The sequence below is a fragment of the Pholcus phalangioides genome, unplaced genomic scaffold, assembly GCF_987345545.1.
Source record: "Pholcus phalangioides strain wild (caught in Gottingen) unplaced genomic scaffold, Ppha-v1.0 ptg000013l_1, whole genome shotgun sequence".
Taxonomy (NCBI): Eukaryota; Metazoa; Arthropoda; class Arachnida; order Araneae; family Pholcidae; genus Pholcus; species Pholcus phalangioides.
Window position 1 is genome coordinate 22,784,136 of NW_028301606.1, and position 21,130 is coordinate 22,805,265.

The 21,130-nt window shown below is 35.7% G+C and overlaps 1 protein-coding gene across 4 annotated transcripts; it reads left to right on the forward strand.

Annotated features, from left to right (window-relative positions):
* The first annotated feature begins 5,615 nt into the window (after positions 1-5,615).
* LOC149078789 (protein phosphatase 1H) lies at positions 5,616-21,027 on the forward strand. Of its 4 annotated transcripts, none has more exons than XM_089240900.1 (11): positions 5,616-6,060; positions 7,797-8,163; positions 10,595-10,696; positions 13,625-13,780; positions 14,140-14,252; positions 16,549-16,633; positions 16,808-16,926; positions 17,156-17,219; positions 17,436-17,543; positions 18,393-18,556; positions 18,782-21,027. In XM_089240900.1, exons 1-11 carry the CDS (start codon positions 5,813-5,815, stop codon positions 18,999-19,001), a joined length of 1,746 nt encoding a protein of 581 aa, XP_089097026.1. In that variant the 5' UTR covers positions 5,616-5,812; the 3' UTR covers positions 19,002-21,027. The 4 variants fall into 4 exon arrangements, with proteins under 4 accessions (XP_089097026.1, XP_089097024.1, XP_089097025.1 ...); XM_089240898.1 differs by having other exon boundaries at positions 5,664-6,060; positions 18,761-21,027; XM_089240899.1 differs by having other exon boundaries at positions 5,670-6,060; positions 10,577-10,696.
* Positions 21,028-21,130: the final 103 nt, after the last annotated feature.

Below are 21,130 nucleotides of genomic sequence, written 5' to 3' on the forward strand. Positions count from 1 at the left end.
CCGACAATGATGAGAAATAAAACACAACTGCAAATTGCAATGAATTGATTAAAATTTATTTTTTAAAAAATAAGTTTTTTTTCCCCAAAAATATGCGGGATAGATATTTTATACTTGTATAGGGTTACCAAATTTAGATACTCTGAAATAAGGATGCACTCTCATGCCCTCTTTTTAACGGCTCATCTCTGGTTACAACAGATGGAGCCACTGCACTACGATAGCTTTCCAACAAAAAAAGAACTGCTATTTTTATTTTTCATAGCCTTTAATTAACTCATAGCCAGTGTGCTGGTGCTTGGGTGTCGTGTTGGACTCCCATCGTGAGGATCCAGATTCTAACCCTGAGGGTGGCACAGTGGAGGCCAGCTGAAGTTGGTTTTCTGCGGTTTTCCAACTTCGCAGAGCGAATGCGAGCCAGTTTCCCATTTGGAAAAAGTCTCTCCGCAGAAAGCAGGCAGCATGATACTTACACAACATGAAAGTTCAAGCATGCACCACATCTTCACTTCACATGGAAGACAGCCGCACCAGCAAGAACACGAAACAAGGACAATAAATTCCGACAACACAAATATGCTATGACCATCCATGTATATATATCTGTTAAGCCAAAGCCCGAAGTGTGGAAAATTCGAAGAGTGGGCGACAGTTTTGGCGAAAATCAGATTTTCGAAAATGATTCGGGATTTGTCTGGCCAATTCGCGAAGTGGCCGGAGATCTCTGGTCAAAGTTCGATGTGTTGATGTAAGACGGTCTGGAAGGTATCAAATCCATTTTTACTTTTATTTTCATCGCCAACGTGTGATACATGCAGGGACGGGCTTAAGTATTTTGCGGCTCGATGCGAAAACAACTTTGCGGCCCTCCGAAATGATTTTTCTTGATCTTTTTGAGGGGAGACTGAAATTCCGATGCCTATAGTAGGGACCCGCTGCAAAAAAGTCCGCTGCTGCAAAATGTGGGTACTATATGTACAATATCTGTAGCATCATAATGGAAGGGCTGTCAGGGCTAGGCGACGAATTATCTGCTCAGAGATTAAATTAAATACTCTTTCAATTGTGGCAAGCATGCATTTTGTCACCCGTCACCCCCCCCCCCCCCCCCGTGTAGATTTAAATGAGCAGCACGTCGTTAGAGTGAGAAGTCGGCACTCTTTCTTGTTCAGCGCTCGGGCTACCAAACCCGCGTGCACTTCTGACTTGGGCAGGGCCTGTTTCTCGCATGGGCATTTTGACCTCAGATTTTCACGGCACCGAAATTGGCTGTCTTTGCATTATAGGCACGGGACCCTCCCCACGCCTCTACCTCCCAGAATACCATGTATTTAAAGGGGGCCCCAAAAATAATATTTCCCAGGACCTGAACTTATGGGATACAGACACTGGGTTTGTGAGGGGGTTATCAAAATCCTAGACCTAGAGGGTCTTGGGCAAAATTTTAAGCTATCGCTTTGTTAAGAAGTCAAAATGTAACTCAATGTAATCAAAGTATTTTTTATCCGTTTTGCGGCCCCTAAAATTTAGCGGCCAGGTGCGGTTGCCCCCCCCCCCCTTCGCACTTGCCTGAGTCCGTCCCTGGATACATGGCTATATACAGCAGCTGTGTTAGTTTAGCTTCGCAAGGGGAAAAAAAGTGAAATTTGGGAGAAAAACTATAAAAAAATTTTATGTATAGTTTTTCTGCCAAATTTTGGAGAAAAAAAGTGATTACCGTATCGTGACTGTGGTTTGATGGGTTGCCATAACTAACGTGGAAATAATTATCACGAAAGAATACTCCAATTCGACGATGATCCCGAATCCTGTCTTTTGCTATAGGATTTTGGCCAGGGAGCTCCGAACTTCTTCGCTAACTGCCTGACCAATTCCCGAAATTTGGACATAGGTCGGGGCAATTTACAATGAAATTGGCCAATTCGCGATCCGGCACTTCGCGAGAGAATTGGCCAATTTCTGGCTTTGGAAGTAACATATACACAACAAGTTCCTGCATAGACCGATTCGTTAGAAATTCCGAGGAGGAATGTTTGTACGAGGTGCTTTAATAGTAGTAGCAGCCTTTAACCATCAGACCTATGATTATAATTGCCTTATTAAAAAACAACAACACGTATTCATTTCTTATGCCTGGAAATTACGAATCAATTTTGATCTTTTCCATCTAATCAATCATGAGTTTCATACTATAAATGCAAAACATCAAAACCTTGGCTAAAATTGCATCAGCCATGTTTGGAGTCAACTTGGGTTCTCGTTCTCTACAAATTTCGACGGCGATTGGCCAAAGTGTGTGTGAAGAAAAAAAAAACCACTACAAACCAGACATTTTCAATCCGTTGCTAGTGAGAACCATGGTGCGCTCCCCGGAGCACCCATAGTGATCGATGCACGTAAGCACTTCATTAACGCCTCGATTGAGCACCTCGTACAAATTGCATTAAAAGATTAACATTTTTCGGTCGTGACCCGAAACGAACAACAAGACCAGCTTTGGGACCAATGAGACTTTGTTTTCCGAAATTAGTGAAACCAGTGACGCAATAAGTTCATTTATAACAGGACTACATTTATAACTGTAAGAGAATTTGCGTTTGTACGTCTCGTTTAGGAGGTCTCCGCGAATCAAAATTTTTTCGTGCTCAAGAGTCCCTGTCTGTAAGTGGATGTGCACGACCCACCTCGGTAGCCCCTCCGAATAAAGTTTGGGTCGTTACCCATAGCTCAAGAATCCCTGGCTGTAAGTGAATCTGAACGACCCATCTGGGAAGCAGTCGCAGGCCAATTTGGGTCATGATCCATAGGTTAAGAACCTCCGGGCTAAATCCTCTCATCGACAATATCTATGCCTTTTATTATGGCAATGACGAATGCTGATACTTTTTATTGTTGTCTTCATCTGTGAGCATATATTCTCATCCCCCCCCCCCCATAAAACCTGCCCATCAACAGCCAGTGGGCGGAGTTAGCCACTATTCACGTTTTAATAATAGAAGAGAGAAAATGCTCGGAATATGTATAACCTTTATTTTCCTCTTCCCTTTGGATAGTATAGGAATGTATTACAGTCATGGCCCCCCACATAGGGGGGCTGACAGGGCTCTAGTCCTGGGGCCCGGGACGGTTAACATCATTTTTTTGCTTTTTCACGCTATAAATTAACTACAGAAGGAGCCCGTTAAAAGTCTGACCGAGGGGCCCGCAAAAGATTCCAGCCTAGGGGCCCCACTACAGGATGTGGGGCCATGATTACAGTATAAATAATAGAAAATGTTTATTATTCTCTTCTATGCAGGTTTTTTTCTTTTCTCTTGTCACTTGCGTAAAATGGGAAAAAGATGCGTTATTTCACAGAGGATTTGGTTATTTCCACTATGTCAGTTATAATGCGGATCAGGGAAATTTAAAAAAAAAACATTTTAAAAGGTTAAAGAAGGCCTGGCACACACATACATACACACACACACAGGCTATATATAGAATCCCCAATACACTACAAACATCAGAGATCTTCAACCCGTTGCTCGCGAGCACCATGTTGCTCCCTGAGCTCGATGTTCGTGCCCGATTTCGTGGTCGCGAGCTCTTGATCAACTTTCCAATTACACACCCTGTATACAAATAACATTCAAGGATTGAAATCATCCTGATTTCATGCATTCCTATGTGAAACTTGCCGTAAGGGTGCTCTGCTTTTGATGGTACAGGCAGTTCTCGCTACTAGAAAAAGGTTGAAGACTTCTGTCATAGATCATAGAAATTAACTCACTGGAAATACTACGTTGTCGGCAATCTTTTACCGGCGAAATTAAGATTTGTGAATTGATTTTCTTGACTTTTTATTTCTATTCCCCCCCCCCCCTTCTCTGATCCTTTAGTTTAGAGCAGTGCCGTCTTACCGCATAGGCAGAGGTCAGTAATTTAGTCTGGATCAAATGTTCGAGAGTAAGAATGTTGATAGGTTATAGCATTTGGTAGAGGTTAGGATTTCAAGCCGGGGGGAGGAGGGGAAGGCCACTCAGAAAAATAACATTTCCCGGGGGCGTACGATGTTCTTAAGACGGCCCTTGTTAAGAGATATTGACCATAAAAAAAACGACCGTTCGACGTAGAAATGGCATACATTTGTCGACGTAGTTCGATATAGAGAAATTTTGATTATTTCAAAAGAGACTAATTATCTTCCTATCAAGATATTCTCCTTCGAAAAGAAATGCAGTAAAAATGGGAGTAAAACTATTTTAATGGGAGTTAAAAAAGAAGATATTTTGGCGTTTATTGAGTGAATACATTTTTACTATATCGTTCGATATCGGACACGTAAAAATTTTCGACCTCTTTCCGACGTTCGATATTCATTCGATGTTCCGACGTTGGACCGATATCGGTCCGTTATCCCAGCGATATCGTTGTGCTACTATTGGGGTGTTTTCTAGACTTGCCCATGTTAATAGAAACATTATAAATAAAAACGAAAATAATTACATTTTATTCTTCCTTAAAAATTGGGGACTTAAAAAAGTTAAATTTATGACATATGTGCTGAAATGAATGAATTTTTTTGTTTTGTAAATTAAAAAATTTCGAATCAGCTCATCCCTTCAGGGAGAAAAAAAAATCAAGTGCTTTCATGTACAGAAAAAAATTCCCATTTACTAAAAATATTATACGATAATAATATATATTTACATGTTTAAGTACATTTTCAAAAAAAAAATTTACACGAATCTGAAAACAAAATGCTGAACAGTTATTTAGTTTGAAAAACTGGTGCCTTTCTTTATTTATCTTTCTAATAGAATTAGTGCTGTCATCTATTTGCAAGTTTGAGAAGCTGCAGCTTATTGTTTTGTCACTAGATGACAGCAAAAGATCAATATCTCACATGGAGTTTCCGTATTTCGTCAATAGATGACAGCGTAAAACTAGTGATCCATTCGATGATTGGTGGAAAAAGTTATCAAATAATTAAGTATAAATTATGAATTAATCTCTATAAATATCATAAATGTATATTTTTTTTATCTTTTTACACTTTAATGAGCGGTGTAAAGATATTTCATATAACATTACATGTTATATGATTTTAGCTGACCATATTTTCTCGAGAGAAATACGGGATTCCAAATACGGGAAAATACTGGACATCGCCAATTATTGCCAAACCAAACAAAGTTGCCAAATATTATTGAAATTACGGAAAAATCACAATGGCGGGAAATAATGCATTACTGCAAATTGCAGTGAATTAAAATGTATTCCACGAAAAAAAAAAAAACGTTTACCAAGGCAAATGTGGGAGATTAATATATCCATATATAGTTGTAATTATCATAAAATAATTTATGAGTTGAAAAATAATTTCAATCTTTGTCATCAATAAAGAATAAAAATTCAAGTAGGTTTCGTGTGAAATACAGAAAAAACCGGGACACTTTTGCCAAAAAGTCGGGACGGCCAAAAAAACAGAAAATACCGGGACTGTCCCGGGAAATACGGAACGTACGGTCATTTTGATATGATTACCTGTGAAGTTTGCCCCTTTAATGTCGTCTTAAATCACAATATCTCTTGACACGACTAGAGTTTTTATGTTCTTTCTTCCAGCATTTATTGAATTCATACATCATGTGTACAGTGTACAACACAACAAAAGAACTACAACCACTACTACTTGTCGTATGGATGGTTTGTTTGGGAACCACCAAAGTGATTCATAGGCAGTTCTTTTTTTTTTTTTCTCCCCCTCCACATGAAGTGAAACGTATGCTTTAAAAAGAAAAAGAGATAAATTAATTAATTAGGGGAGATGTTCAATCGCATGAAAAATGCGCTCTACAACGTCGTCGGAGGACTGGAGCCTTTCCCAGCGATTCGCGACAATGTGGAAGGCGGAGGCACTGACGGTAGGCCTCCGTTGAAGTTTCGCTATGCCAGGCCCCTTTTCCTTCAATTGACGACGGATGATGAGGTGCAGGTGTCCGCGGACCACATCATACGCCCCATCATCGTGCCCAGGGACATCACCAAGCTGCCCTGGAACTCCGGATACGCCGAGTGAGATATCGCATCATAATACCTTATATTTCGTTATGATGTGTAATTTTTTCATGCTTCGCTGACCAAATCGGAAATTCCAGATGAAATATCATTATATTCATGATTATTGCTCGGATTTTTTTTTATGGCCTAAAAATCTTAAAAACATGCAAGCATTTATTATTTAAACAACATGTAAAATATGACCTTAAAATTTGAAAGAGGGAGAGAGATTTAATATATTTACCCGTCTAGGTGCATATTTAGTATCATGCTTGAAGTTAGTGCTGCCATCTGTATTCCAAATTGTGAGTGAAGTGTAATGTTTGCATAATTGTACAGTTGTAGGTAGGGTCACAATTACAGTAAGTCCGGAAGGTCTGGTGCGCTGGGGGACGTTCCAAAATGGGTTCTTGCTCTGAGCGACATGATATGAACTTTATGCACAGATATGTAGGGACAAGTTTTCTTCTTCTACGCTCAAAGAAACTGCCTAAAAATGACAAATTATTGAAAGGCTCGATTAGGGGGGGGAAACCCCTGTAAACAGACACTTTTAATTCTGTGCCGTGTGACTTCAATGTGTTTCTCTACTTATTAATGAATGCCCTCTGTTAGCGGGTGAAATTTTCTGTCCGATAGGTGTCAGTAATTGATTGATTGTGCAACACTTGTTCAACTCATGACTATGAGCCGAATGCGATCCTTAAAGAAATTTAGTGTCGCTCACAGCCTCTAATGTAAGGTCAAGGAAACCTGGGAACGGCTGTCGTATGGTCAACCACTTAGCGATTTTTGGTGCCAAACATGTCTGATGGCCCGACGAAGAGTCACCAAGGCCATCAGACACTACGGACGCTGGAAAAAAAATCAGCGTGCAAAACATAATAGAAACCACCAAGCATAAAAAATAGAAAAAAAAAAAATAGGCCCTATTAGTTAAAAAAAATTACACCTAGACCATTTTTTAATAATAAACAGATCGGGGCATAAGGAATTCCTGGGATAAATATTCTATGCATTAAAACTAAAACCCGGACCCTTTTTTTAATAAACCGATAAAACAGAAGGCATGGCAATGGATGAATAACTAATAAATACAACAAAATAATAAAACGGTATGATACAACCTGAGCAGTAGATAATAAGGAAATAATCCAAGAGACACGCTGGAAATGGAACAACAGCTGTTTACAATTTTTGAAAAAAATGCAGTGAACATAAGAAAAATCCTGTTTGGCGAAGCCATCGCCACCTGGTATCACCCAGCGAAAACTGAAAAGATGTTAAAAAATACGGCAACCTAGAGTCCCATTATGTTGGTCTTGGCGATTTATCGTGAGGAAGAAGTCGCCAAAGTTGTGGCGGACCATACTGCATCTATTCCGAAACCTGCATCAAAACCCAATGTAGTTTGTTTCCTATAGAAAATCATGCGATACAATTACGCTTCAAATGTTTCATTTCGGGATACAACCAAAAGTTTGAAACCCCCCCCCCCCCCATTATAAAGCTATGTTATGTTGTTTAAAAGAATAAGTGCAAGTTAGCCTGTCATTAAAAACCTCATACCGTGGGCTTAGTTCTTAATTAGACAATTAATATGCAATTCATTAATTACCAAACCAAAAGTGTATTTTTAATCATTCGTACATTGTACGTAAGATTTTCTTTGATGATTATCGATACTGCATTTTATTGAGAATAGTTATTTTTGTTGCTTTTTTTGTCACTTATGCCATTATTATGTTTAGGGCAATAAATGCTGGTAAGAGCCTACGCAACGAGGATCAGGGGACATGTGTCCGAGGGGTTCTCTATCCCTCCATAGTGAAAGAGCCATCCGCTTCTAGCATTCCAGGTCAGCCGATACAGCTCCAGTCTCCAGTTGCTGAAACAGCCGCCGTAACAAAATCTCCAAAACCAAAAAGTGGTTCAACGAAAAAACAGGAAGAAGAGGTTGCAGAGGAAGCTTCTGAAAAAAACGTTCCTGCAGAAACAGCTGATCCAGAATCAAAGCCAGAGGTTAAATCCACGAATTCTTCTGCCGAAGATAACAAGTTTGCAACCCCTCCATCTTCTCCAGAGAAGCAACAACAGCAGCAGCAGCACAACAGCCTGGTAAAATCATAATTCTTCCTTGATATGTGTGTTTATATCTGAGGTGGACAGAAAATTTCACTGGTTTGAGAGGTCATGAAGAATAAGACTAATAAATGGATCGATGTAAATTTAGGAAATAGCCTATCTTTTATTTTTTGTGTGTAGGGAAGCAAGATATCTGTCATCATTTAACTGCGTCAAGCTTATAATTACTAAAATTTGAAGAAAAAAAATTCACACAGGCAACATCCTCATTTAATTTTCAAACCACATAGCTGCCAAGTCGGAAGCTTCTCATGAGGCTCCCGATATTCTACTCTATCTCCCAGACTCCCGAAAAATTCTTTTATCTTCCGAATTTTGCCCGTGATTGTAAAACATCCCTGCATTTAGGGAAAAAATTATTCCCCACGAATTTTTACCTGAAAAGAAAAAAACTGCTTCTTAAGCGGCTTGTAAATTGTTGCCATTTCGTCAAATCACAAAAGAATATTTCATTTTTGTGGAGAAAACACAAAATTCTCATGATCAGCAAGTGTCAATCCGGCCTTTTAAAATCCAAAATTGGCATGATTGCGTGTATCTGCTTTATCCATATGTCCCGTTTCGGGCCTGGCAGATTTTTTTGGTCTGAGAGATTTGATTTTTGAGAGATAATTTAACCCAAGGACTTTAACCTTTGACCAACCCTTTTGACCCGCTGGCCATGATTGGCAATGGCTTGCATGGTGTCACAGTCCCTTTTACTAATGAAAAATCCCTAAAATGTTTTAAAAGATCCTGTTTACATTTATTTTTGTATGGAATTTTTAGATCCATGTAAAAACCTCCTGAATTCTCATTCTCCAAAGTTGGCAGCTATGAAACCAAAACAAGTAGAAAGAAAACATAAAAATAGGCTAAAACTTTTTCCAAGGGTCCAAAGGAGTCAGTGCAGTACCCCTAAATGTAACTGCAGAGTCCCCTAGATTTTCTGGGAGGTTCTCAAATTTCCATTAAATCCTCTGGACCCACAAAAAGTTCTCATATTTCCTAAATTTTGGCCATGATTGAAAAAAGTTCTTCAACAAAGAATTTACTCGTGGAAAAGTCTCACCGTTTTTTTCCCAATATGACGTCACATGCATGAAATAAATTGTCACCATTATATGCTCAATCACGAAAAAAAGTTTATATTTTTGGGCAAAGAAAAAAGGCAAAATTTGCCAAACAGCCTTCTTGGCATTGTTTTAAACTATACGTCCTGTTTAGTTTGTCTTTCCGATGTTTTGACTGGGCAGTGATTTTTCTTTTTTTCTGCCATGATTCTGATTTGGGTATACTAATGGCAGGTTATGCACTCACTGTTTGGCGAGTATTAGCCACTTTGCGCTAATTGATGATGGCTAGCATGATGTAGTGTTTCTCCCAAAGGAAAAAAATCCGTATGATTTTTCCTTCAGTTATGAAAAAATCCCTACTTTTTTTCAAAAATCCATTTTATATTTGTCTGCATGCATTTTCTGGATACGCATAAAAATATCCTCAATTATCATTCTCATAGTCTGCAGCTGTCTCAAAAGATGTTTGATTGCTGTACAGAATCGGGGAGGAGGAAACATTATAGGAGCATCACCAACAATATGACAATTTTCTTGTCACAGATGGAAGAAATACGCTACGTGTAGGCGGAAGCTTTATGGTGGCATTGAAACATGCCTTGAAACACTTATTTCCTCACTTTTTTGCTGGTATTGTACAGATCCTATTTGGGCTTTGAGCACAAGTTCCAATATTTTTTTTTAATAACACGATCATCAGGTATTCCCAAGAGATCTCTATGATCTGTCCTGAGATTTTGAGTGTGTTAGTAGCTGGATAAAAAATGTCTTTTGCAAAAAAGCGAAAATGGGGAGGGGGAAGCTTTAGCAAAATGCTACAATGCTAATATAATGATTGATGGTTGGATGCCTACTCGTTTCGTACCTCCTGTACGCATTTTTGCAAAAGTGGCTACTATTTTTTTTTTGCATTCTACGATTTTCTTTATCTGCATTTTGCAAAAAATACGACTGTAGCTTAAACCATTGTTAGTAGACATCTATGCCCGAACCGGGATTTGAACCCAGACCTGCACAGTCAGAAGCTGAATCCTAACCACTGGACTGTCAGGCGTCTTTGTGTGTGCTTTTTTTTTTATCATAGTGCCTGTTCTGATTCTGCAATAGTATTTGAGTGTTGTTATCTTATTTTTTACCCTGATGTTTTTTAACCATAACCATCACATATTATTGTCATGTCATGTTAGATATATGGAGCACATTTGGGAAATCCGGCCTTTCAAACCGACCAAGGAGCTTTTCTGTTCTCCCTGTATGTGTGCATGGGTATTCACTTGAATTTATAAATCTAAATAATTTGCCAGCATATTTTATTTTTCTTCTTCTGATAGCTATATTTTATGCAACAGGGTAGTCACACTATTCCTTGGGTGTATTTTGCTCTTTTCGATGGTCACGCTGGGTCAGGTGTAGCTGTGGCTGCGTCGAATACTCTTCACAAACTTATACAGGTACGATAATCATATAATTTCTACTTATTTATGTTTCTGATGAAACTTGAGTTCTGTTATCTAACAAGGAAAGGGTTCGTAGGTGTCATCCTTAAAAAGTTATGAAAAAATTAAACTGTATTCATCTCGCTCAGAAACACAAAAACAAAAAATTGGTGGCGGAATGAAATTATTAAAGCCCCAAAAAATTATTAATAATGGAGTTGGCTACGCATCACCTCTCGCGGTTCTTAACGATATCTATAAAAAAAATTTAAAACTTATTTTCCCTCTTTTCTCAGAAGCGGATAATCTGCAACAAGTTTTTTTTTTGCAGTTTGTTAATGCATGCGCACTGTAAATTTCCCCACGTATCAGCCATTCGCCCATTGATATATGTAATAAGAGTGACAACCGGTTCTGGTGCAGTCAGTAGAGTGTCGGATTGGCAATCCAAAGGTTATGGGTTCAATTCCGACTCATCATATCTGTTTTTGTTTTTCTCTTAAATTTTTTTTTTATTTATTTTTTTTATGTATGATCCCTGATCCCTGATTTATTACAGTGAAACCTTTACGAAACGTCAACAGACTCAAAGAATATTCCGTTTTATAAAGGTGCAAATAGAAGCTGTAACACCGCGACCTTCATCTTGTTCTTTCCTACAGCTTTTATTTCCTAGAAACGCTTTCTCTAGTTATTTCCCTTTTTCTTTTTTTTTTCTTTCTTTCACTGCATTGTACCTAATCATGTGTTGTTTGAATGACATCACTCACAAAGATACTAGGGTTGCAGGATTTTACGAATCATTTTTGTCCTCTATTGGTGTTGAAAATATGTATTAATATTTACAACAAAAAAAGAATTGAGTGACCCATAATATTTCCGCCAGATATTTTTATTTTTGTGCATATTTTAATGAATAAAATTAGTGATAATTTTTTTTAACTTTTTGAAGATGAAGAGACCTTTGGACTCTTTCCTTGTAAGCTGCATAGCTGTGTTCCTTTGCAAGTTATTACAGATTAATGGTTTTCTTTGAAGCCTCCTTGTATATTAGTAGTGCAATGAAAATGATGTCCTTTAAAATTATGCCCTTTAATTGAGAAGTGCTATCCATTAAATATCCAGAGAAGGAAAATTTGGGGGGGGGGTATATTATGCAAATGATGTACCCTGAATACTATTACGGGGCAATAAAACCATTTATTGCCAATATTTAGGAAAATATAGGATGTTCCATTTCAGGGAACATACTGTATTTATATGATTTACATAGACATTTGAGTATTTTAAAAATATTATTTATTGTTTGCTGATTTTTTTTATCGTTGTTGAAGAATGCACTGCAATACTTTTTCTCTGAACATGGTATTTCCCTTCAAAATGCAAGAGTAAAAAATTGTTCTTTCTTCGCTTGTCAAGAAATATGGGAGATGTGCACCTTTGAGCTATTCTGCTGGTAATTATAGAAACTTTGTGAACGGCTCACAAGTGAAAATCGAATGTTTTGGAGCTGCTTAGAAGCACTGATGCCAAAACTAGCTCAAGATATAAAATGTGTTCACTTAAAATTATAACAGACCTGCCAACTTTCTGGATTTAGCCCACCAATACCAAATTCTGTTGCATTTACAGGGCTTCCAGATTATGGATTCATATTGCCGGATTTCAGTTATTGCCATCTGAATGCGAGCTGATCTCCCCCCGTTAAAAAAGTCTTGCCACAGAGAGCAACAGGCCTACAACGGAAAATTACAAAAAACTCATAGTTTAAGAAATTGATTGCAGATGACAGCACTACACATAACAACCATTACAACGTGTACCAATTTGTTAGTAGTTCCGCAGAGGAATATGGGTGAGGTGGTTTAGTATTAGTTATTGCCATCAGCACGAAAAACAAAATAAAAACCTGAAAAATGAAAAAAGAAGATACTCTGAGTTTTCTGTTTTTCTTGCTAGTGCTGCCATATTTTGAAGTAAAGATGGTAAATACTTGAATTTTCATGTTATGTAAGTATCGTGGTGAAGGTCTGCCTGCTCTCTATAGAGAAACTTTTTTCAAATTGGAGACCGGCTCTCATTTCTACCTTGAAGTTGGAAAACTACAGAGAAAACTGAGAGAAAGGTAGCCGACCACCACTGTGCATCAACAGGGTTTGAACCTGGATCCTCACAATGAGAGTTCAGCACGATGCCCACGCAACTGCACAGTGGCTGTGAGAGATCACTGTAGTCAGTCAGAAAATTATAGCAAAAATATGGGAATTTCCCGTAAAATATAGGTAATGTGTGTGACCACATTAACTATATTTTACGGGGGTGGGGGGGGCTTATTTATAGCTTCTTATATTGTTTGTTATTGTGGCCATTAAAATATTTGGATGCTGATGGGCATTTGCCAGATTTTTAATTAAATTGCAGGATTTTCGTAATAAAGTTGCGGGATTTTTAGCTTCTGAAAGTTGGCAGGATTGATATAAAAAAGCTATGTTGCTTGAGAGCAACATTGCCAAATTAAGGGTTAAATACAAGCATTGAATCCAATATACTAATAGCCTACATCATCTGTTTTTGAGCAAAAGTCCACCAAAAACTTTTGGTAGGCTGCTGCAATTGATGAAAATTTCTAATTATTTCATGATATTGTTATTTTATTAACAGTTATGAACCATGAATTAGTTATCTGCCGTAGAGTTAGAAATCTTTAAAATAATTTTTATTATTTTTCATACAGACTCAAAAGTTTAAATTGCCAAAATCTCAAAACTGGTCTTGGTGATTTTTGCTTGAATTTGGCGATATGTTAATGGAATAATTATTAAGAATTAATATTCTGAGTCATTGATGTATTATTTAATAATTAATAGAATATATAATATGTAGATATATATATATTGCTTTGGTGGATAATTTCCAAATGATATTTGTTTATCCACCTTTCAGGAAAGATTACAAGAAGTCAGTGATCTGCTCCTTCTTCCAACAGAAGCTCTAAATGTCAAAACAAGAAGTCATAGTCAGTATAGCGGAAGTAATGACAAGCTCATTACCTCAGACAGCTTAATTTCTGGTGCTTTGGAAGCTGCCTTTTGGGATATGGTTTGTATTCACTTATTGTTATCATTACCTTTTTGGTTTCTTGATTGGAGTTGCTTAAAAATGTATTTCAAAAAGCGCATTTAACATTGTTCCAGTGTTTTCTGCTGGTATCCCAATCATAACTAAAGGTTCTCATTCCTCTTATGTGAAAGAGATGTAATGCAGCTTTGTTCTATATCGACATCATAATCTCTTCCTGAACAAATCTTGTTTAGAAATCCTGAATGACACCAGTTTCTTTTAAACATTGGTTTGCTTCTCCTGTTATCTTATTTGCAGTTCATCATGATCATTCAAGGCATATGATGAAAATAAATGTATTATTTTTTTAATAGTTCTGTCCCTATCTTTTTTTATAGGATAATATGATCGCTGAGGACAAAAAAGTGTTCACTATGACCGGAGGTTGTACAGCTTTAGTGGCAGTTTTTATTCTGGGGAAACTCTATGTTGCTAATGCAGGTGACAGCAGGTAAGGAATATTCAACTTTCATGCCATTTTTCCTTGTCATTTGGCAACGTGTCAAAATCCTAGTGGCTTCTGGCTACAGGAATAGCTAATTGTGTTTATTCCATCTATCTATAGAGCCAAGAGTTTGGAAAGACATTTCTGTTATTAACTTTTAAATATACTTTCACAGTTTTTATATTCTGATATGTCAAAATATGGTTAATTGCCTATAATTATATAGTAGTACCCCAATCATATGTTGAATGAAAGATAATTATTATATATCTATTTATGTCATGATGCAGTTTCGTACATCAAAGCCAAGGCTATTGTAAATTTGCAATACTAAAGACTGTATACATCAGTGATCTTTAATACATGTCCTGTAGGGTGCTTGTGGCTTACTGAGCTCTTTGGTGTAGCATAGCTAGGTCACTTTAGCTAGAGCAACAGTTGAAGACATGGGCATTGCATATATTTTTTCTATCTTACGTAGAAGCACATTATCACCACATTTCTTGGTATATCTGCCACATGGGCATACAGGCAGCACCTTTCCGGGGGGAAAAAAATTAAACCCCCACATAAGTCGGGTATGGCTTTTGGGTTGTGGGACCCATGTGCCCACACAAGACACCAAATCAGTGGCAAAGGGAAAAATAATAATTGCAGAAAAATTTAGAAAAAGTGTTGTATCGGTAAAATTCAGACTGAAGTTACTGGATGGAATGATTTGCAAAGAAAACTAATTTTTTATGCATAAGTATTGTGTACGTAAATTTGTGAGTTTTCTGGGTCATTTTAATGTGTGGCTTATCTGCAAGAGGGGTGCAAAAAAAGATTTCTTGCACATGGCAGAATTTTGTCTTGAGCTGTCCCTGACATGATGCATAATTTTTGCTATTACAATATTTAAAAAAAATGGAATCTCAGAATCGTTTTTGAATAGTTTAAATGCAATTTAATTAGTTTGTTTTAATGTCATATGATAACTTTCAGTAAATTTCTTGATGATGTTTTTTAAAACAAAAATTGAGTCTTAGTAAGCACAGCAATTTTATTACAACATTATTTTATTCTAAACACCTGGTGATGTGATGCAATGCCTAGACCTTAAGAACTGACAGAGTGCGGCAATTTAAATCATGATTAAAATCACTTGATTTTTTTTAATCATTGATTTAAATCACGAAATTTAAATTTTGTTTTTTCTTTACATAACTTTAGTGATATTGAAGTAAAAGTAATTGGGTATGGTATGCATGTTATTGATGTGTGGTAAAGTTTGTGATTAAAAGAGGTATAGAAGATCTTTGAGACAAATATAGATTTGAACTTAATCCCTAGATACAGTGCAGAAAGAAAGCTGCTCTATTTCTAGATTTTGTGCATGGAAAAAATTGCAGAAAAATATAGAGAGCTAAACTTAAATTTAACTGCACTAAGTATTTTCAATGCATTACAACTGGCACTAGGGTTCCCTTGATTAGAAAACAGAAAAATTATTTTTTGTATAGTGCCTTTTTTGTTTTTTTTTATTATATGCTCTAATTGCTGATTCAATAATAATAGATGTATGAATATAATTGGGCTTTCGACTTAACTTTCCGTATTAAAATTTCGAGTTCATTCTTTTTTTACCAAAACTCATTATATCTGTAAAAAAACACACAACTATTAAGCAACATCACGCAAATTAGAAGCAAGTCCACCAATTTCGCAAGAAACAATCTTGTGAATAGATTTTTTTTATTTAGTTAATGCTGAATGGCTGTTTGGTTGTACATCAAGTGAATTGAGAAACCTGCACCACATATGTGTGATACTGAGTTGCCACCAGGCATTCACTTTAATAGGGGGGAAGGGAAGCCCTCATGAATAAAAGCACTTTCTTCTGCAAGAAAAATATTAATCCATGAAGTTAATTTGGGATTAGATTTTTGGTGATCGTATTTCTTGATTTCAGTTTGTTAGTTTATTCATTAATGCGGAATTAAATTTGCGAGATTAGATGAAAGAAACAGGTAGGTGAAATGAAAAAATGTATCCTTAATGATGAGCAAGATTTTAATTAATAAGTAGTGAGTTAATTAAAGTTAAAAAATATTTTTTTTCATACTTCTGAAAACTGAGTGCCATGAGTGTACATAAAATACAGTATAGGTCTGCTTGCATTTGTACTGTGTGCAGTTAATGTAATGATCTTTTAAATTTTACATGTATCTCTATTTTCTTTATTCTTTTTGCATGTATGGTATTCGGAAATCATAATTCTGCTTGAGTATATACTAATTAATAAATTGTACTATTTTGTTAGGTCTGTTCTTTGCAGAGGGACCAAGGTTATTCCCATGTCTTATGACTTCACGCCTGAAACAGAACGGAATAGGATACGGAAGCTGGTAAAAATGCATTTAATTTATTTAAAACTCTTATCAGCCAAATGATTCTGTTTCATGTGTACATACTGTAATAAAATATTTCTATATTTATCAAGCATTAAAGATTTCTTATTTCCTTTGAACATTTTTGTAAAGTATTGTGTGGCACCTTATCTTCATGTGATTTCTTTTAAGGGATTACTGCGACCTGAACTTCTCGGAGGAGAGTTCACTCACCTGGAATTTTCCAGGCGGCCTGTGCGTAAAGACCTTGGGAAGAAGGTTTTATATAGGAATGCATACATGACCGGTTGGTGAGTTTCCTTTTTCAATTCAAAAAACAAAAACTATTGAATTATTATGCTGCAAAAAAATCCATCTGACATTGTCAAAGCCTGTTATTTCATATGTAGCCTATTCATTCATGATGCAGAAAACAAAAAAAAATATGCATTATAAATTATATCGTCTCAGATATTGATTTTTCTTGAGATATTTGAAAGAAATTTCTTAAGTTTTAATTCAAAAAATTATTTTTTTTAGGTGTTATAAAACAATTACCTTCGAGGATCTCAAGTTCCCACTTATATACGGTGAAGGAAAGAGGGTCAGTTTTTTTTTACATTTCCACAACATTAATTATACCTTTGAAATATGTTCAAATTATTGCCTAAATTATCTTTTAAATTGTTTGCAATTTTCAGTATTATGAAGGTCTATAAATTTCATGTTTCATAATTTGATTCTTTTTTCCACTGTAACAATTTTTATTTATCATAGCTATATTAAGTTGTCCATTTCTTTTCATTTGGAAATTTTTCAGAGTCGTGTTTTAGCGACTATTGGTGTTACTCGAGGTTTTGGAGATCATGATCTAAAGGCATTGAACACAGACATCAATATCAAACCATTTTTGACTGCAGAACCTCAGGTAATATTTCTTTTCTTGCAAGAATCTTGGGTTTATTTCTTTTCTCCCACCTTTTTCCAATCATGTTTTCGTGCTCTGTTATTGTGAATTAAATTTGTTGGCCGACTCTGTAATAAGTCAAACATCTATATTTCAATATCTCAAGGTAATTTCAATCTCATTGATATATAGTAAATGTTTGTCTTTGTGAACTCAAACAGGGGAATCTGGAAAGTTTGCAGTGAAGCTGTTCAAAGAAATAGAATATTGTTCTGGACCAGGGGACTAGTTCACGTACCCTACTTGAAATTTTGCTGCATGCAGTCATGTTCAGATTCATTTGCAACATCAGGGATGATTTCTTTTTCCATTACATTTTTTCGGAGTTCATACCAGGCTGCCTTGCTTTCTCTAAAAACCCTTCTCCCTTTTCTCTCCTGCCCCATGCACCACCTCATTCAGTAGCCTACTTGTACTGATTTCTGATAAACAAATATGTATTCCAAGATTCAAACAAATATGATTCTGCTTTTGGATAAACAAAATGAATGGCTACTGTGATTCAAGGTTGAAATTTTCTCTAATCTGAAAGTCCTTATTTCAATTGAGTTGGTTTCACGGTATTAATTTTATTTTAAAAAAATCTGCTGAAACTTGGATGTAAAAATGGATATGTGAAATACTGCATAATAGATATTAAAGTGAAAGACTGGTTTTTATTGAGAAAAATTCAATGCCAATCCCCTAAAAATACAGGTATCAAGCGAATCCCCATTTTGATGCAGGTGATTTGTGTATGGATGCTTATTTGAAAAATAATTTTTTAAGCAGTCATTTTTCTTTTAGAAAGAAATTTTCACATCATTTCAGGTCATTATTTTTGACTTAATGGCTGAAGATTTGACAGACAGTGATGTCTTAGTGATGGGAACTGACGGACTTTGGGATGTTACTTTGAATGAAAAAGCAGCTGAAGTGGTTCAAAAGTCACTCGATCATTTTCCTGCAAATGACTCGCAACGCTACAAATACAGGTATTATATTTCATGCATACACACACGACTTAACTTATTGTTAACTTAAGGTTGATATAAACAGGAGTTCAATAGTAAAAAATAAAATAAATTTCAGCAATTGGTTATATTATGCAGATTTGATGTAATTTGTTTACTAATCCCCAAAAAAAAAATTGTATTCCATGAATCTGTTTTATTGGGTATTGCTATATAAAATAACAGTTCATTTGATCGCTGTTATAGGTACACGTCAGCAGCTCAAGACTTAGTAATGCATGCTCGGGGGAAACTCAGGGAACGTAATTGGCTTACTGCAGAAGATAAGCTAGCAACTATCGATGACATTAGTGTATTTGTCATTCCATTACGTCATTATAAAGCTGAACACATACAGTGGCTGACATTGCAAGAGTCTGCAAAAGCTACTGTCAAAACAACTACCGAAGAGGTGAAACATGTATAAAAATTTTTATTTACACAATGTGTAGATGCACATATATAAATTTATCTGCTGGTATTGTTTTTTTTTTTTATTATTATTTTAATGCAGTAAGTTTGTAATATAATATTTATGTGTGAATGATATTCGTCTAACCTGTCGGTTCATGTATGGCTTGTATATGAAGTTGTGTTGATGTGTTGTTGCATCAGTGCCTGGAAATTCTTACTATGCATTACGCTATCGATAGAAGAGAAATGAAAAGCAGAGATCAGATACATATATACTTACATGTAATTAAGTTTGTAGATGTAACAATTTGTGATAATGAATATTTTCATGCATTTTTCCAAATAATGAAACTCTGAGCAATATTTGGAGAATAGCAGCAGCAGTGGTGAAGAAATATTTTATCATATATTCAAATCATTATCATTAATGCTGCAAGAATGAGATGTGAAATTCATTTTCCATTGATTTTTTGTGCTAAAAATAATTTTTGTCATATCTTTAGTTAATTCCATTATTTGAAGCCTGTAACGGGTTCGAAGTTTCATTTAATCTGTCAAGTTGTTTCTGATTTAAAATCTAGCATCCTTTTATTAATGTAAATTTGTACATTGATGCACTTATTTGACTTGTATCAATTCACAAGAATGTACTTTTATGCAAGTGTTTCCAGAGGATTTTTTATTAAGAAAATTTTTTCGAACTGAATTCTCATGCACTTTTTATATGTTGATTTATACCATCTCGTAGAATAGAGATTTTTTTTTCCCTCATGTCTCCCTTTTTTGCCTCACTAGTCATAGCTCCCAATTTATATAGATTATGGTTTTTTTGGTACTTACGAACATCAAGGTCTGAAGACAATTCACATCGGAGCATGAAATCTGGTATAAGCATCATTCATGTGGAGAAATTATTTTCACCCATGTATGTTTTGTGTGTGTGCAGATGTTACGAACATCGCAAAATGAATCTTTCGGAAAGAACACGAAACGTAGAGTGCAAGGTAAAAGATGTAATTTTATTCATCTAGTTGTATGTTTGAAACATGCTGTTTCGAAGCTGAAAGCAGAGTGTGGGATACACTTTTGAAACTGTGTTGCCTGTTCGGTATTAGGTTCTGAATTCAATGCATCGTTACAGATGCATCATCTGTATCTTATTGCGATTTCTTTTAATATTTTTTATATGTATTTCTTTCTTTTTTTTCATATGAGTCAGTTATAGAACAGTTTTTTTTATCTATAATTAAAGAATGAGAAAATGCAATATCATTAGGCTATGGTTATTCTTATTTTTCATGTATGTCATTCATCATTGTATGTTTGATACTTCAATTACTTCATGTCCTACAAAAGAAGAATAAATTATTGAATTGTCAATCTAAAACATAGAACGCCCCCAAAGGAACAAAATTGTTTTAAACCAGTTTTTTCATGTATGGTTATAGGTATGTATATTGTGATTTAATTTCAAAAATTGATGACATTTGTGGAAAATCATTAGCGTAGTTTGAGCTTCCACACTTAATCCGATTTTTTTAGATGAATTGTGAATTGTTATTGTGATGAATGCAAATGTAAAAATGAATGCCTTGTATTGCTCAAAAACTGCTACTATTCGCAGTATTATCCTTCCATGATGCCTTCCAATATAATGAATGCCCTACGAAACTTAATTAGTCGGGAAAGCTTTGCGAGTTCTGGAAAATATAAAATAGGGTTCTTAGTCTATTTAAATCATTTTATTTTTGCTTGTGGTGGTTGTCTCTCGGATCTAATATTTTCTTTTGATTTGTTTAAATATTCAGTTTTCGTTGTCTCTTAGCTTAATAGATGAGAATAAATATGATAAGGAAGCATGATTTTATAGGTGCTGGTTATTATTTTTATATTATTTTTCAACTTTAGTCACCCGAGAGGAATGGGATCTCTGTTCTTTTTAAATAATTGTAAGAATTGTAGATTATGTGAATATTTTAAACTGTAATTATAAATAGTTGTATGGAAATATGTCCAATAAATAGTGAAGATTTTTCCGATATGCATTGTTTTTCCTCCTCCTCATTATTAAGGTCTGTTCGCACACAAAAGTCGTAGTCTGTCTCCATTCCAAGAGATGTGTCTCGTTTCTCCAAAACATAT

What these genes read in the sequence shown, in the direction of transcription:
- LOC149078789 (XM_089240897.1), top strand. Translation starts at nt 5,813, where the DNA reads ATGTTCAATCGCATGAAAAATGCGCTCTACAACGTCGTCGGAGGACTG. An exon ending in AATGCATACATGACCGGTTG is followed by an intron (nt 16,927 to 17,155) that starts GTGAGTTTCCTT and finishes TATTTTTTTTAG; the next exon opens with GTGTTATAAAACAATTACCT. An exon ending in TCGCAACGCTACAAATACAG is followed by an intron (nt 18,557 to 18,760) that starts GTATTATATTTC and finishes ATAAAATAACAG; the next exon opens with TTCATTTGATCGCTGTTATA.